General features: G+C 41.9%; 1 protein-coding gene across 1 annotated transcript; it reads left to right on the top strand.

Annotated features, from left to right (window-relative positions):
- Positions 1 to 16,001: 16,001 nt before the first annotated feature.
- On the top strand, positions 16,002 to 16,964 carry LOC149255002 (uncharacterized). The gene has a single exon (XM_089454912.1). The coding sequence runs from the start codon at positions 16,002 to 16,004 to the stop codon at positions 16,962 to 16,964; it is 963 nt and encodes a 320-aa protein (XP_089311038.1).
- The last annotated feature ends 2,270 nt before the right edge of the window (positions 16,965 to 19,234 follow it).

The raw sequence follows: 19,234 nt of genomic DNA on the forward strand, positions 1-19,234 counted from the left end.
AAGTACGAGGCTGGTCGAGAGGGTACCAGCCTGAGGAGTGCCCACCTGAAACTCTTGTAGCTTCGCTCTGAGGGCCACCAACATAATCTGGTTCTCTTGCGTGAAGTCCTGGAGGGCCTCGGAGGTGACATCGCGCACCATCTCGCCGATGTCGTGTAGATCACCGTCAGTAAGGGTGATCGGGTCAATAGACAACTTTGATGCCTTGAACTTCTTGCGCGGCCCCGTCCACTCACTTAGGTGCTAGCACTTCAATTGTGTTGACGTGTTTTGTGGGTCCATGCTGCCCTCCTCTTCCTTTGTTTCTTGGCCATGCGAAGGCGACTTCTGGTCCTCGCACGCTATTGGAAATACTGAGAGGGGGGATGAATCAGTATTTATTATTATTATTTTTTTTTAATTATTCTAGTGATTGCCAGAAGCATATATAGATATCTATATGTATACACAGAACACAGAAATCAATAGCTGGAATTAATGCTTTTATTAAAACTCAAGACAGTGCAATGAAATAAATACAATATAAGTATATATCTGATTGTGAATAGTTGCCAAGCTCCAACTTGGACTTCAGTGAGGCTCCAACCTCCAGAGCACCAACTCTGTTTTGTAGTGGTTCTGCACATAGGACCACCTACATTGAATGACTTCAATCCTGTTCAGTTCTGAGGCTCCAACCTCTTGGGCTCCAGCCCACCCTTGGTATAGACTAGTATGTTGCTACACTCTATTCAACTGAGGTTCTCTCACTCCTACTCTCTTGCCTCTGTTTCTTCTGCTGCCTCTACAGCCTCCGCTGCTTCTGCTACCTCTTTTGCCTCTTCTGCTTCTGCTACCTCAGACTCTGGTCCTTCACGACAACAACAGCTGCAACAGTTCTTTGTTTTTACTATTTTTATACATTCCCATGCCTCTGTCCATTCGTTTCCACTTACACCACCTCTTAGGCTTCCTCCTCGGTTGTTGCGGCTTCCTCTACACTGTGCAGGTTCACTAAAATTCTGGGGATACATAGATTCATTAGACTGGTCCAAACGATCCACGGAGAACACATCATCCTGGTTTACCGTAACAATGCTCCTTTTGGCAATGATTGCGGCATACAAAGAGTTCTTTCAAATAAATGGAGATGTTTTGTCCTGATTGCAATCACAATTGCCATGATTCTCCCCTTATTCATTGACATTCAACCTTCTGAATTGTTGGAACAGCCATCGTAAGCCTTTCGGCCTAAAACACCCCGTGCAAGCTAGACATTCCATTACACAGAGAATATGAGAAAAAACAGTCAAACAGACTAAAAGGCGGACTTCAGGAAATATTGCAATCGCACATATTCATGTATCGGGTCCACGCTTAAATCGCAATCGGCGATTCGTGACTCCCGGGGTCCTTTATATATTGGACCCATGACTCTGCCGATGGCCAATGGCCGATCCTCCACTGCTCCGATGGACTGGATGTGATATGGTATTAAACCATAGTTAATATGCCCATCGGGTCCACAGCCTATCGCAGTCGGTGCTTCCAATGTGGCAAGGCTTTACGGCTTGCAATATGCGACGGATGCGATCATAGATTAAGTCATATTTGTAATGTGCGGCGAGTCCGCGTGGATATGCATTGCAGTCAGGAGTTGCCCCTGGTGAAGGTCCAATGCGATATTGCTATCGGTGATCGCAATGGACCGCTTGACATATTGTAGCTCCCACTTCCGAAGTGCCGATGCGATAATCGCTATCAGCAATCGAAAGTCGCACAGGGTCAGGGATTGATGTTAACATAGACCCCTCATAGTGATGCGATGTACCGGACCCAATACAACTAAACACTCCCATGTATAGAGTTTCAAGTCTACAATCCGTCTCCAATAGTGTATTTGCCCTAGAGCCAAGTCTTCCACCTATGATAGTGTTAGGCCTATGTATATGGGCTTTCTGTCCGCCGATAGTGTTAAATCATGCATACATGGGTTTTAAAGGCCCGACAATATAAATATATATATATATATATATAAGGTTCTGTGCCTCTGATAGTGTAAAAACACATATGTATGATATATGCTCCTCCGCCTGTATCTTCATGAATATAATTCTTTTGTGGCCCGATAGCTCCCGATAATATAAATGCACCCATTGTTCCTTTGATGGCTCTGTCTGCTTCCTTATAGCTCTGCTTGTTCCTCTGTTGTTGCGATGGTTGTCTGCGTCCTCTATTCTATTCCTCTTAGCTCCTTTTGCTCCTCGAATATTGCCATATTGACATCAACGAAAATCTGTGTCCAACAATCTCCCCCTTGTTATTGATGGCAATATTCTTCTGCTCTCCCCCTTTGACATCAATGCCAAAGGAATGCATATGGACTCCCCCTATCAAACTGCTCCCCCTATCCTGCTACATCTTTATCAATGAACTTGAGTGATGATAAAGAAATAACCCCCATCTTTGACGCAGATATTCGAATGCTTCTCGAGGAAGAGGTTTTGTGAAAATATCAGCTATCTGCTCCTTCGTGCTGATATATTCCAGGACAATGTTTTCTTTAGCTACTTGCTCATGGAGGAAATGATACTTGATTGGTATGTATTTGTTTCTTGAGTACATCATTAGATTTTTGCTGAGACTGATAGCACTTGTGTTGTCACAATAGATAGTAATCGGTTGATCTGTACATATGTCGACATCTTTTAAAGATTCCTTCATCCATAGTATCTGAGTATAACAGTCTGCTGCAACAATATACTCGACTTCGGTTGTGGATAATGATATGGATGACTGTATTTTTCTGAGCCAGGATACTAAACAGTCTCCTAGGAAGAACGCATTTCCACTAGTACTTTTCCGATCATCTATACTTCCAGCCCAATCAGTATCGGTGTATGCAGTGACAGTCAGTGTTGAGCTCTTTGGGTAACAAAGACCGAAATCAAAAGTTCCTTTCAGGTATCTAAGAATTCTTTTTACAGCTAATAAGTGGGATTGTTTGGGAGTAGATTGAAATCTTCCCACCATTCCTATTGCCTGCATTATGTCTGGTCTTGTAGCTGTTAAGTATAGAAGGGCTCCAATCATTGACCTGTAATGAGTTGCATCTACTAGAGGGGAGTCATCATCTTTTCTCAGTTTGCAGTTTGTGGTCATAGGTGTGCTCATGGGTGCACACTCCTCCATTCCATATTTTTTGAGCATGTCTTTTGGATATTTGGTTTGAGATATACACAATCCTGCTCTAGTTTGAGATACTTGAAGTCCAAGGAAGTGGGAAAGTTCTCATATCATTGACATCTCAAACTCTTTTGACATGCTTTAAGAAAATTCACAGCCCATTTCATCATTATTACTAGCAAAAATCATATCATCGACATAAACAAGAGCAACTAGTAACTTACCTTCATCTATCTTTATGTATAGATTACTTCCAGCCAATCCCTTTTTGAAGCCTTGTTGTTGTAGGTAGTGATCCAATCTTGCATACCAAGCTCTAGGAGGTTGTTTCAACCCATATAAAGCTTTTTTCAACTTACAAACTAAGTCCTTTCCTGCTGTTAGATCAAAACCTTCTCGCTGCTCCATGTAGACTTCCTCCTTGAGTTCCCCATTTAGAAATGATGATTTCATGTCCATTTGATAGATTTTGAATCCTTTTGAGCAAGAAAATGCCAAGAACATCCTGATAGCTTCCATATGGGCCATTGGTGCAAATATCTCTTCGAAGTCAATTCCTTCAATTTATGAATAACCTTTGCAGATAAGTCTTGCGTTGTTTCTGATAACCTATCCTTCCTCATTAATTTTATTTTTGAACACCCATTTGGTTCCTATTATGTTTTTGTCCTTTGGACGAGGTACCAGCTCCCATGTCTTGTTCTTCTCAATTTTGGACATTTCTTCTTCCATGGTTTTTACGCAATGAGGATCCTTACTTGCTTCTGCAAATGTTTCTGGTTCTATCATAGATAGGAGGGCAGAGATTTTTCTCTTGGGTGTGATTGTTATCCTTCTTCGGGTCTGCACACCTTCATCTCTATCGCCAATGATCTGCTCTTCTGGATGATGTCTTTGGACATACTTCATCTTTGAAGGGGTATTAGGTGGTTCTCTTTCCTCTTCTTCTTCTTCTTCTTCCTCATCTATTTCTTCTTCTTTAGGTTCTTCTTCTTCATTAACAAAGTCATCTTCATGTTCTTCAATTTGCTTTTGTGGAAGATCTTCATCAACCTTTACATCAATGCTTTCCACTATTTTCTTCAGTCAATAATTGTAGCACTTGTAAGCCTTGCTCCGTGTAGAGTATCCAAGAAATATCCCTTCATCAACCCGAGAATCAAACTTTCCGGGTGAGCCATCATTTAATTTTATGAAGCACTTGCTTCCAAAGATGTTGAAATACTTCACCAAAGTAGATCTTCCTTTCCATAGCTCATAAGGAGTTTTTTCACAATTTGGTCTTAATTGAGTTCAATTCAATGTATAGACAGCTGTCCCTATTGCTTCTCTCCAGAATCTAGGTTGTAAGTCTGCTGCTAATAGCATTGTTCTTACCATTTCTTGGAATGTTCAATTTCTTCTTTCAACTACCCCATTTTGCTGAGGTGTTCTGGCAGCAGAGAATTCCCTTTTAATACCATGAATATTACAGAAGTCAATAAATTTGTTTGATGTGAATTCTCCCCCTCGGTCTGTTCTGAGGCACTTAATTTTTTAATCCTTTTCATTTTCTACAAGAGCTTTTAGATTCTTAAAAAACTTAAAAGTTTCAGATTTAAACTTTATAAAATATATCCACATCATTCTAGTATAATCATCAACAAATAACACAAAGTACCTTTCTCCTTGGAGTCCCTGATTTCTAGTTGGCCCACACACATCAACATGGATGATCTCCAAGGGCTTTGATGTAGAGAGCTCCTTTGTCTTGTGGTTGGTTCTAGTCTACTTTCCATGTTGACATGGACCACATACTCCTTGATTTGGTTTGAACATCCTTGGGATGCCTCGTACAGCTTTGATCTTTTTGATATTGATTAGATTTTCGAAGCTTGTATGTCCAAGTTGCTTGTGCCATAGCCAAATCTCATCTGTATGACTCAAGTAGCATTTATTTTCTTGAATCTTGTTCAGAATGTAAATGTTGTTTGATGTTCTCACCCCTTTTGCCACAAGTTCCCCTGAGGCGGAGTTCCTTATTTCATAGTCTTTGGTGCTAAAAACAACCTTATGTCCTTGATCATAGATTTGGTTGACACTCAGGAGGTTTTGTTTGATTCCGTCAACTAGCAGAGCATCTTGAGCTTTTCCTTTTCCATTGATCAGAGTCACTGTTCCTTTCCCTGCAATTCTGCCAGATCCACTTCCAAAGGACACATTCCCTTCCTTTTTGCTCAATGAGACAAACTTTCTTCTGTCTCCTGTCATGTGTCGGAGCACCCACTATCCACAAACCAATGGTTTCCATTATTTTGAGCATATAGAGCCAGGCCGCATTTATCCATGATGGAGTTCTTGCTACTCGTCTTTCTTCCTTTGAGGGGAAGTCTTGTTCATAGTGTCCATTATTGTAGCAGAAAGAGCAAATAAGATCAAATTTGGTCAAGGGATCAAATGAATTGAAGTTTTTGATTTGTCCCTACCTTTTGAGGGCATATGAGCTGGTTATTCGATCCTTTATCTTTTTTTTTCACTTCTATGAGCCATACAATGTCTGGCTTGATGACCGAAGTTTTTACAGTGAAAGTAGTGTCCAAGAAAGATGGTTTTGTACATGTTGAAGCAACCATGGTTTGAGTCGATTTCCTTCTTGGGAATTACTCCTCCCTCGTTGTTTGGATTTACGATGGGCCCTTGGTGGAGTACAGGTTTTTATTTGTTGTAGTGTCCATGATTCGACTCCACATTCTTCTTTGGAGTAATTCTCTCTTCATTCTTGGGATCTGGGATGCAGTTTTGATAACATACTTTTTCATTTTTGGATTGCAAGAAAGTGCATCGACATAGATTTTTGCACTATTCTTAGTGCTTGAGGATTCTCCTTTGAAACCTATTCCAGACTTGTCATGTTGAGGTTTTTGATTTTTCATAATAGTCTCAAGTATTTGAGAGCTTTTACAGCCCTTTTTAATTTGCTCCAACTCCTTTCTCAGAGACACTATTTCGGCCTCACGTTCTTTACAAGTCCCTTCTTTTTCTTTAAGCTTTTCTTCCAAGAGATCTTCTCTCCTTCTTATTTCCTCATTTTCCACTTTGAGAGAAATGATTTGTTCCATAGTTTCTCATTTTCTTCCATGGCTCTTATTAACAGTTCCTCTACATTTCCCTCCAGCCGTGAGTCATCATCATCTGCGAGTGCCATGAATAATGTTTCCTGGCTTTCCTCATGATCACTTTCCTCATCTGATTTCTTTTTGATGACCATAAACTCATCCTCATCAGACTCATCTTGCTTGGTGAAGAAGTTTTTCTTATTGAACCCTTTCTTTTTGTGTGCCATTCTTTTAGAATTTCCTTCATCATCACTGTCATGTTTATGAGGACATATTGCTGCATAATGACCTATTTTACCACATTTAAAACAGATAAGAGGATACTTACCTTTAAGCTTAGATCCTCTCTTCAGCCTTCGTACAAATTGAGCCAAGTCGGATTCCACATCTGACTCATCACTACAGTCATTCCTTTCTTTCCCCTTCTTTGACTTTGAGGCCTTGAATGCTGCATCTTTGGAGCTTGGGCCACCTTTCCTCATTTCATAGGTAGTGAGAATTCCATGGAGTTCATCCATTTTGAGGGTATCTAGATCCTTTGCTTCTTCTATAGCACTTATTTTGGAGTCAAATCTATCTGGAAGAGACCTTAATACCTTTTGAACAATGGTACTTTCTTCAATTTTTTCATCCAATCCTTTCAAGGAATTTACCACTTTAGCTACTCGGAGGAGGTATGCTACAATATCTTCTTCATCTTCCATCCTCAAACTTTCAAATTGTCTTCTGTGATTTTGAAGCTTTTCCTTTTTGACTTTTGAGTCTCCATCATACAAGCCAACTAGCTTCTCCCACATTTCTTTGGTAGAGGTGTAGTGCATGACTTTTGTAAACTCAGAATCAGTGATGGAGTTCAAGGCCTTTGCATTTGCGATGTAGGCTTTCCTCTTGTATGGGTCTATTGGACGAGTGGAAGTCATTTGGTATTCATTTTGAACAAAATTATAGACTTCAGGTCCAAGGGACATTAAGTAGTAGGTCATTCTTCTCTTCCAGAAACCAAAGTTAGTGCCATCGAACAAAGGAGGTCTTCCTGATGCTTCATGATTTCTCATCATGGTTGTGGATCCTTCTTCAAGCTGTTAGGCTAGTATGAAGAAGCCGGCTCTGATACCAGTTGTTGGAAATATTGAGAGGGGGGTGAACTAGTTTTTATTTTTTTAATTGTTCTAGTGATTTCCAAAAGCATATATAGATATCTATATGTATACACAAAACACAAAAATCAACAATTCGAATTAATGCTTTTATTAAAACTCAAGACAGTGCAATGAAATAAATATAATATAAGTATATATCTGATTGTGAATAGTTGCCAAGCTCCAACTTGGACTTCAGTGAGGCTCCAACCTCCAGAGCACCAACTCTGTTTTGCAGTCGTTCTAGACTTAGGACCACCTACCCCCAATGACTTCAATCCTGTTCAGTTCTGAGGCTCCAACCTCTTGGGCTCCAACCCAACCTTGGTATAAAATGGTATGATGCTACACTCTATTCAGATGAGGTTCTCTCACTCCTACTCTCTTGCCTTTGCTGCTTCTGATGCCTCTACAGCCTCTGCTGCTTCCACTGACTCTTCTGCCTCTTCTTCTTTTGCTACCTCACACTCTGGTTCTTCACCACAAAAATAGCTGCCAACAATTCTCTGTTTTTATTGTTTTATACATTCCCATGCCTCTGTCCATTTGTTTCTGCTTACACCGCCTCTTAGGCTTCCTCCTCGGTTGCTGTGGCTTCCTCTGTGCTATGTAGGTTCACTGACTTTTTGGGGATACGTAGATTCATTAGATTGGTCCAAACAATCCACGGAGAACACATCCTCTCGGTTTACCATAACAGTACTCGTTTTGGCAATGATTGTGGCATACACAGAGTTCTTTCAATTAAACGGAGATGTTTTGTCTCGATCGCAATCATAATTTCCATGATTCTACCCTTTTCCACTAACATTCAGCCTTCTGAACCATCGGAACAACTATCGTAAGCCTTTCAGCTTAAAACACCCCACGCAAGCCAAACATTCCATTACATAGAGAATATGAGAAAAAACAGTCAAACAGACTAAAAGGCGGACTTCAGGAAATATTACAATCGCACCTATTCCTGTATCGAGTCCACGCTTAAATCGCAATTGGCGATTCGTGACTCTCGGGGGTCCTATATATATCGGACCCATGACTTCGCTGATGGTCGATGGTCGATCGTCCACTGCTCCGATGGACTGGATGCGATATGGTATTAAACCATAGTTAATATGCCCGTCGGGTCCACAGCCTATCGTAGTCGGTGCTACCAATGTGGCAAGGCTTTACGGCTTGCGGTACGTGACGGATGCGATCATAGATTAAGTCATATTTGTAATGTGTGGTGGGTTCGCATGGATATGCATCGCAATCAAGAGTTTCCCTTGGCAGGGGTCTGATGCAATATCGCTATCGGTGATTGCAATGGACCGCTTGACATATTGTAGCTCCCACTTCCGAAGTGACGATGCGATACTCCCTATCGGTGATCGAAAGTCACACAGGGTCAAGGCTCGATGTTAACGTAGACACCTCATAGCGATGCGATGTTCCGGACCCGATACAACTCAAAACTCCCATGTATAGAGTTTCAAGTTCGCAATCCGCCTCCGATAGTTTTAAACCTATGTATATGGGCTTTTTGTCCGCTGATAGTGTTAAAGCATGCATACATGGGTTTTACGGTCCTAATAGTATATATATATATATATATATATATATATATATATATAAGTTCTATGCCTTTGATAGTGTAAAAAAAACATATGTATGATATATGCTCCTCCGCCTGTATCTTCATGCATATAATATTTTTGTGGCTCGATAGCTCCCGATAATACAAATGCACCGATTGCTCCTCTGCTGGCTTTGTCTGCTTCCTTATAGCTCTGCTTGTTACTCTGTTGTTGCGATGGTTGTTTGCGTCCTCTGTTCTGCTCTTCTTGGCTCCTTTTGCTCCTCAAATATTGACATATTGACATCAATGACAATCTGTGTCCAACACGTGCCTTCTCAGCTGCCTCCTGTGTTGCTACTTCTGTTACAATCTTTTTCTATTATGCTGCTATCTATGCAGTGTCACGTGCCTCCTGCACTTTTGTTATTGTTGTTTCTTGCCTTCTCTTTTTTGCCAACTGCACCATGCGCAGTTTGGCCTCCTCTTTCTTCTTCTTTGCCGTAGATTTCTCCATTGCCGTGATGTTTGGGGCGAGCCACTCCGGCAGCCATGTCTCCAGTACATCGAAAATTACATCGTCTATGGCTATGAAGGGTAGCTCGCTCCGTTTCTTAGCTGGGTCCTTGCACGCTCTGATGTATATGCTGTGGAGGTCTGCTTTAAGCTCTGCAAAACATTGCAGGCTGTTGTAGACAGTGGGTGATAATCGTGGCTTGCAGTTAATCCCCATTCTGATGTTCATTTCCATGAACACCCATAATATCTTACTATTGCGAATTTGGTTCCCGTCCTTTATGGTCCAGAGCGAAGCATACTTCATGACCCCCGATAGATCCCTGTCAATTATGGGGACTGACTGTCCTCTGGAAATTCCCCTGCCACGAGCACCATGGATAGCAGATTCCATGCATAGTGGAATGTTTTGCCTTGTTCCTGGGCCTTGCGGAAATTTTCCAAGAACTCCTTACAAAGGAACTCGAACCAGTTAAAATGGACCCCCTCCACACACTGCTTAATAAGTGCCACCATGGGCACGGGTACCTCATCCGCACGACACTTGTGCATAACTTTACTCTCTAGTATTTTGGTCACCACTTTAACTGCTTTATTGTTGATGTTGGATATGGCGTAGACCCTTTTCTTCTTTTCCAATTTGTATTTCTTCTCTTCCCCTCTGAGATGTCTACGGGGTCCTCCCCTTTGCAGGGAAGTCGAGTAATGCGATGAATTAAGTTGTCCGTGATGGGGATGGGCTCCTCCAACCACAAACACCCACCATGCACCAGGCAGAGTAGCTGCCTGATGATGAAAATTGTTATTGGGGCACGATGGAAATGAGGCACCCAGGGCAAGTTTAGTAACCCTGCTTTTTCCACTTCACGCAACCACTTTCACGGCTCCAATTCGATAACCCCCGTGGAGGTGTTCTACTTGGGCTTCATGAGCTGAGCAGTCTCTAGGTGAGGGAACTTCTCATGATCAACGAGATCCCAATCTTCAAATTTCAATCTAGGCACCCGTCCCAAGTGCATGCCCTAAAAAATGATGTCTTCCAAAAGGAGCGGGGTCTAGAGAGAGCTCTTGCTCTCGTCGAGATCCTTGGGCACTTTTGCCTTCCCCTTCTGTGGGGGGATATATACGGGCATCTCTTTTGAAGGGTGCACAGGCTCAGTTTCTACCACCATGCCTTCATCCTTGTCCTCTTCAATGATGAGGTCCTCCAGGTTTTCCTCCTCCTTGTCCGTTTCCAAGTTAACGACTTTCCCTTTCAACTGCATCATTAACCTGGTGTGTAGCGGGTTTCGCGGGGACACACATACGAGAACCATCGGCTATTTGTCTTTCTTTGGCCTTGGCATGCGTAGTGATTTATGTATTTATGCCACAATCTCGGCTACCTCAGGGACATCCCCCACAATCAGGGCCCGCGCGGCCTCCTCAGCGGTCATCTCTGCAATTTCCATAACGTCCTCAGATGCTTCCATCTTGTCTGTCCAAAAATCTATCACTCGCGTAATCAGGGGCTCAATCAATGCTTTGCACAGGTTGAACAAGGCTCTACTCAGAATATGTAGGGTACAATAGCTCAATTTGCAAATGACTAAGTGTTGTTTTCTAGGCTTCCCTTTGTAATTTATAGCGCTTTTTGAATTTGAATTCGACCGTTACCCCCAAATCGTATGTGCATTGTTCTCCTACATTCGCGCCAGTCCTCGAAGCTTCAGACTCTGCATCTCAAGGCACAAGTTCTTCAACTGCATGTGAATCTACTGAACTCCTAGGTTGGGATCCTGTATCAGGGTCTCATGTAGTCTCATCGTGACCTCCAAGGCCTCGGCCTAAGTTGTTAGCCTCTGTTGTGATAGCGCATTCCTTAGATGCATCGTTAATGATGCTATAAATCATTCACAGTGTTGTCCATTCATCAACGTCATGTTAGCTTCACGAGTTGTGCACTTGAGTCTCTGATCCAGCTTCCAAGGGGTCATGCCTCGTAGCATTGTGATTTCCTTAAACCCAATGATCGACTGCGCCTCTGACTTCAGTCTGCTAAATTCTTTGTTTAGGATAGCTTGGATATCTGTGATCCCGCATTCGAATTGTCATTGGAATGCTTAATGTACCAAGTCAGTGCGTGATCTTGCAGAGTGCTGACCAATGTTGCCTTCTTTATATTTTCATCCGTGACTCCCTGTGCTTCCCATACAGCCTTTATCATGAACCAAAACTGGTCCGGATCTTCATTTCCTATTCCCTTAAACACTGGAAAATTTATTGCGCTTGCCATATTGACTTGCGGTGGTGGCAGAGGTGGTATGGGCAAAGATGGAGGTGAAGATGGTGAAACTGGCGGTGGTGTGGGTGCAGGTGGTATGCGCAGAATCCTTTGCCTTATAAAATTGATCGCACTTCTTGATGGTACCTTCATGAGCTCTCCCTCATCCCCTCGTAGAGGTGAAATCAAGGGGCTAGTTTCTAATTCTGCACTACCTTCGTTTCTGTAGATTCTCCCACTTCGCGTAGCCCCAAACATCAATCTATTTGCATAACCTGCTTTTCACACAGTAGCATTTTAATCCAAGTGTTCAAAGACTTAACGTATTTACCTCGCGGTCCTTTGAGGAAGCGTCGCTCTGCCTCGCTATAGCTGACTGAAGTATCTACCGCAAATTCAGTGATGAATCCTCCTATAATTCCATCGAGCCAGTGATCAACAACTCATGCGATCTTATCCTTCGATGCTTCCAATATGTGCACCAATTATGGAGTCAACACAATAGGTCTGTCAAGCTCACACCTTCCTTAAAATATATTTAAAAAACTAATAAATATTTTTAAAACGTAATTAAATAGAATGAGATACATAAAAAAAATATACATTGTTGCAATTAAATGAGACTATGTTTTTAGTTTGGATATTATAATATTTTTATATTGTTTTTAATTCAGAAGTTGTTTCAATTAAATGAGACTATGTTTTTAGTTTGGATATCATAATATTTTATATTGTTTTTAATTAAGAAATTGTCCAAATAAAGTATACGCTAGTTGTTTCGAACTTACTTTTTAAATTATTTTTTTATTATAATTTTTATATATTTTTTAATTATTTTATTATTATATAATTTTGATATTGTTTATTTACAAAAATTAAATATAAATGAATAAATAGATATTTTTATAGTTTTGCTAATAGTAAAAAATTGTAAATAAAATTAATCGGATAAAAATAAATTAAAATTAAAATTTTTATATAATTTATTTTTTTATTAAAAATAAAATATTATTTTAAAATTTTTGTAAAAATGTATTAAAAAACTGAACATGTGTTACACTTCTAAAGTAAAATAAATTAAATATCACAACATAAAATTACCATGCGAAGGTTAAGGGTTAGATGAATCTCTGTTTAAAATTAACGATTAACCTCGGAAATGTTTGCTAAGAATTAAATATTACTTTACGATAATAAATATGTAACAATAAAAATAATAGCACAAAAAACCATTACAATAAAAATATTACTATTATCATTACAAATAATAATAATGATTTCTATATAATAATTATTATTTAATATTATAAACCCAAGGGATAATAATAACAATCCCTTAGGTATATTAATCTAAGGATGCATATTTCTAGGGTATAATACTATTCATAGGTTTATAATATTAATCTTTTAGGTTCATTATAAATCATAGTCATCTAAGGGTTTAAATACCTTGGATTTATAATATTAGTCCCTAGGGTTTATAATACCTCGGGGTTTTAGTATTAATCATTGGGTTTAAATTATCAATCCCTTGGGTTTAATACTAAAACCACAAGGGATTATAAACCCAAGGCACTAATATAAACCCAAGAGAATAATAAATCCAGGGGATTAATAATAAAACCCCAAGGGATTATGAATCCAAGGGAATAATATTAAACCCAAGGGATTAATATTATAAACCCAAGATATATAAACCCCAAGATAAATATTATAAACCCTAAAATAAACATGGATGGTTTTCATATTGAGACAATCTTCACAATGCGACGTTGGACCATGGTTGACCATGGTTGATCTTCATATTGAGACAATGTTTGCCACAATGTGACCATAATTGACCATGGTTAATTTTCATATTGACCATGATTAGCCATGGTTGACCATGGTTGATTTTCATATTGACTGTGATTAACCATGGCTCACCATGATTGATTGTGGTCGACCATGATTGATTTTCATATTGAGACAATCTTTGTCACAATGCGATGTTGAACCATGCTCAACCTGGTTGAATCCTTAGATTAATAAATCCAAGTGTTTGATATTATATACCTAAATGAATAATATACCCAAGGGATTAATACTAAAACCCCAAGGAATTACGAACCCAAGGGAATAATATTAAACCCAAGGGATATATATTATAAACCCAAGGTATATAAATCCTAGGATAAATATTATAAACCCTAAAATAAACATGGTTGACCATGGATGATTTTCATATTGAAATAATCAATGTCACAATGCGACATTGGACCATGCTTAAGCATGATTGATTTTCATATCGAGACAATCTTTGTCACAATGCAACATTGAACCATGGTTGACCATGGTTGGTTTTCATATTGAGACAATGCTTGTCACAATACAACATTGGACCATGGTTGACCATGATTGATATTATAAACCCAAGGGATTAATACTAAAAACCCAAGGAAATAATATTAAACCCTAGGAGCAAAGGGGGAGCAATATTGTTCATAACAGAACGATGGAGCGATTGAGACTGAACTAGGGTTCGAAGAACGAAACCCTCGACGGAGTACTCTGCACAGCAGATCAGGATCAGGCTCTGTCCATCATACGCTGCAGCGGGACAGAGCTGCAGAGAAGCAGTGAACGGCAATGGTTCAACCCCCGGGGGGGGCGTCAAAGCCCTCCCCCTCACAGCACAGCACGGGACCTGAAGTCATATTTGGATCAGTGGATCCGGACATACTGAGCAAAGGGAAAAAGCAACAGGAAGACGACAATGATAAACCAGAAGCACAAGAGACCCAGGCGAATGAACCGCAGGTCACCTCCTCTACCTGCCGACCGGTAGCCAAGGTTAGGCCGCGCATAGAACTGCCTGGAGATAAGATTGACAGCAGGATTGAGTTCATGACAGACCATGCAATCATTGGTAAATTTATAGGGTTTTGGCCAACCGAACGTGCCCTAAATGGATGGATCGCGGCAAAGTGGAAGCCTAAGGGAGACGTCTCTCTCCAGCTAGGGCCGAAGGGCTTCTTCACCGCCATCTTTTATTGCCTAGAAGATAAATACAGGATCCTAGGAGGGGGTCCGTATTTCTTCAACTCAGCAGGCCTCTATATCACAAACTGGAAACCCAGATTTAACCCTGACAAGGAAGATCTCACATGGGCTCCGGTCTGGATCAGGTTATACTCTCTCCCCGATGAATACTGGGAAGAGGAAAGCTTGAAGCGCATAGGTGACGTTGTAGGACAATACATCAGAGCATCTGAGGAAACCTTAACCCGTAAGTATATTTCCTATGCAAGGATCTGTGTTTTTATTCGTCTCAATGAAGCCTTACCTGATTCAATGACCTTAGCCCATCGCGACGAGGAATGGATCCAGCCCCTGGATTATGAACATGTGCCGTTTAGATGTCGAAGATGCCATGCAATAGGGCATCTGTTCAGGGATTGTCCTCTAGCTGCAAAAACTAGTTCGAATGAAACTTCTGACTCTCCATCTCCGGATGGCTTTACCCAGGTCGCCAATAGAAAGCGTGTGCATAAGAAGCCTTTGAATGTGTCCAAATCTCAACCTCCTAACACCCACAACCCTGCTTCCAAGAACAGCTTTGAGTCCCTCCGCGATCTCCCTGAAGATCAACCCCTGCACTACAAAAATATCCCTGCCCGACCTTCCTCCTCCACCCACCCCTCCCCCTCCAGTCCCCCTCCCACATCTAACGCCCCCATTCTAACCCCGACCATCCTTAGCAGGCCCCAGAAAATTCCAGAGGAGAGCCCCAAAGCAAAGGAAAGGAATGAGTCATCGAATCCCCCAAGGAACTCAGAGATTACTCAAGAAGACACAGGTCAAACTCAAATAATGGAGGTTGAACCTGAAAGCATCGATCTCCACGGTCTGGACATCATTGGACTGGAGCTAGCTTGCAGGAAAGAGGCATATGACTCCATTACAGAGACTGATTTAGAAAAGCTAGAAGAAGTCATATCCAGAGCCTTCCAACAACAGCAACTAGGTATTCAACCTGACAGCGCTTGGGACAGTAATCTGCGTCCAAAGGACTCCAAAAAAAGAGGGAGAAAGACAGATCATAAGAGAACAATGGAGGTAGGCAAGCTCCTCGTGGACTCAGGGAGATATGCGAAGCTTACGAAGTACTTTAGCCCTACCCAAATCAGTTATCCATGAAGCTTATCTCCTGGAATCTAAGAGGGCTTAACAGCCCAGCAAAATCAAGAATGCTAAAAAATATGATCAAGTAGGAAAAACCGCAAATGTGTTTCTTCCAAGAAACCAAATGCAATAGTCAAACGCTGGGTCGAATCCTTTCAAAGGCCTGGCCAGGTTGTCGCTCAGTTGCTGTGGATGCAACGGGAGCTTCAGGAGGGCTAGAAATAGCCTGGAACACCCAGGCAATATCGCTTACAGACTTCCACGCCTCCCATAACCTCATCCAAGCGGCTTTCCACATTCTCGGCACCAATGTTCATGGAAATTTAACCAACGTCTACTTTTCGCAGGACGGTGGAAGCAAAAAAGTGCTCCTCGACACCATTGAAACGCTGAACGCCAACAGGCAGTATCCGCTATGGATAGTCGCAGGGGATTTCAATATGATCACCAAAATCGAGGACAAAATTGGAGGGAGATCAAAACTGGAACTGGAAGTGGAACATTTCAAGGACTTCATCCAGAATGCCTCCCTCATTGACCTGTCCTTCTGCAATGGAACCTTCACTTGGAGCAACCACAGAGGGGGCAAGCATCAAATCGCCTCCAAACTAGATCGCTTTTTGATTTCGGACAATGCAGTACATCTAGGTGGCGAGTTTACTGCGGAGATCCTGGCACACTCGGGCTCAGATCACTGGTCGATAGCTCTGCATTGGCAGCGACCAGGGGACAAAACCAAAAAACCATTCCGCTTTGAAGGTTTTTGGTTAACACACCCAGCTTTCAAGGACCTCGTCAGAACCATATGGACATCCTTTGTCCCACCAGAAGGCTCAAGGATGTATCAGCTACAACAGAAATTGCGCTTCCTAAAAGGTCATCTCAAACGATGGAATCGGGAAACCTTTGGGAACATTTTTGAAGCACAACAGGAGCTCAACCATGAACTCAAGGACCTACACCAAACTGTAATTAACACAGGGCACACGGAGGCAACCCTGAACAAAGAGAAGCACATTTATAACCAGCTCGAAGAAAGGAGGAAGCAGGAAGAGATCTACTAGAAGCAAAAATCAAGGATCAGGTGGCTAAAAGAAGGGGAACGCAACACCAAGTTCTTTCACAACACTACAGTGCAAAGAAGAATGCACAACAAAATTCCTTTCATCCAAAGTCCAGAGGGGATCAAAGAAGAAGAGCATGAAAAGATTGAGGAAATCCTCATCAATCACTTCCAGCAGGTACACCAGGAGCAGATGGTAGATCGGAAGAGGGTGATTGAGAAGATCACAAACAACATTCCGCGGCTGGTCACAGAGGAACACAACGAGCTGCTCATGCGCCCAATTCTCATCCACGAGGTAGACGAAGCAATGGCGCAGCTCAAAGAAGGTAAAGCCCCTGGCCCTGATGGTTTTACAACTACGTTCTTTCATGCTTTCTGGGACCTGATTAAAGTGGAGGTTTGGCAAATAGTTGAAGAATCCAGAGCCCTTCGCTGGCTGCTCCCCTCCCTTAACTCCACTTTTATAGCTCTCATCCCCAAAGAGGAAAACTCCATCACCCCTGATAAATTCAGGCCCATTGCTCTCTGTAATGTCCTTTACAAAGTCATATCCAAAGTCATAGCAAACAGGCTCAAACCCCTTCTACCTATGCTCATCTCTCCGGAGCAATCGGGATACGTTGAGGGTAGACAGATCATGGACGGTATCATCCTCACTCACGAAATCATTCATTCACTCAAGCAATCCAACCAAGCTGGAATGTTATTGAAGATCGATCTGTCTAAGGCCTTCGACAAGCTCAGTTGGTCTTATATACAACAAATGCTGAAAGCTTTTGGATTCTGTGACTCTTGGGTAAGATGGATCATGAGCCTCATCTCATCCACCCATTTCTCCATTCTAGTTAATGGGCTGCCCTCCCGTCCTTTCAAGCCCTCCAGGGGTATCAGACAAGGGGACCCCCTGTCCCCTTTCCTTTTTGTGATTATGGCGGAAGGACTTGGTAGGCACATCAAGCATGCCTTCCTCTCTAACCATCTCAAAGGGATCTCTATTCATAGCACCCCGACTTCCTCTCATCAACAATTTGTTGATGACACTATGCTCTATGGCTATCCTTCAGCTCAAGAAGCCTCTCATCTGAAATCCCTGCTCAACGATTTCTCAAATGCCTCAGGCACTCATGTCAACAGCTCCAAATCTCAAATATTCTTCTTCCATACCCCCCCTCCTGTCAAACTCGTAGTCTCCCGTATTCTTGGATTCAAATCCGCTTCTCTCCCCTCTACATATTTGGGAGCTCCCCTCACTGACTCAACCATAAAGCAACCTGCATGGCGGGCTCTCTTGGAGAAGCTTGAGTCCAAGCTCAACCTCTGGACCAACCGTTCCCTTAATCTAGCTAGCCGAGTTGTGCTTATCAAGTCCATCCTTCAGGCCATGCCTCTCTATCTCTTCTCCATCCTTGCCGCTCCCAAATGGGTCTTAAAAAGATTGAGAAATCTGCAACGCGACTTTCTCTGGGGAAGTACAGCTACCAATCGCAAGTGGGCACTAGTTAAATGGGACACTGTTTGTCAGCCTAAAAACAAAGGAGGCATTGGTCTTCGGGATTCGGAGCATAGCAATATCATCATGACAGCTAAAATATGGTGGCAATGGGTCACTAATCTAGACAAACTTTGGGCCAAAATTTGGACCGCCAAATATACTAATAACACGCCTCAAGCAGACCTCATCAGATTCACGCCCGCTACCAATGGGTCACTTATTTGGAACGTAGCCAAACAACATCATCAGCTCGTCCAGAAACACAGCTTCTGGGAAATACGGAATGGTCACAGTGCAAGGTTTTGGAATGATGCCTGGAATCAGTTGCCTAAACTCTCAAATGCTCTCCCAGCAATGATCATTCCAAGTAGCCCGGAGCAGCAACAGAAAACGGTGCATCAATTTTGGAACCAGGAAGTGGAGAACGGATTTCGGAAATGGCAATCGAGTAATCAAATAAACAATAGCACCAGCCTCCAGGAAATAGCAGTGCTGGAGAACGAGTTAAAGAAACGAAGAATCAGGGTTGACAACAAGGAGGACATACTAAGATGGGGCTACTTACCAAAAGGCGCATACTCTACCTCAGAAGCCTACAATCTGTCAGGCAATTTCTCCACTAGACGGGATCCTCTATGGGAAAGGATATGGAGCCTCAAAGCCTGGCCTAAAATATCTCATTTTCTATGGTTGGTTGGGCACAAAAAGATTCTCACCTGGGACAAATTAAGGAAAAGACATTTTCAAGGATCGTCAATATGCCACAACTGCTTCCA

This window comes from Pinus tabuliformis, chromosome 7 (genome assembly GCF_031772625.1).
Source record: "Pinus tabuliformis cultivar Carrire ecotype Pingquan chromosome 7, CPIR1, whole genome shotgun sequence".
Classification (NCBI taxonomy): Eukaryota; Viridiplantae; Streptophyta; class Pinopsida; order Pinales; family Pinaceae; genus Pinus; species Pinus tabuliformis.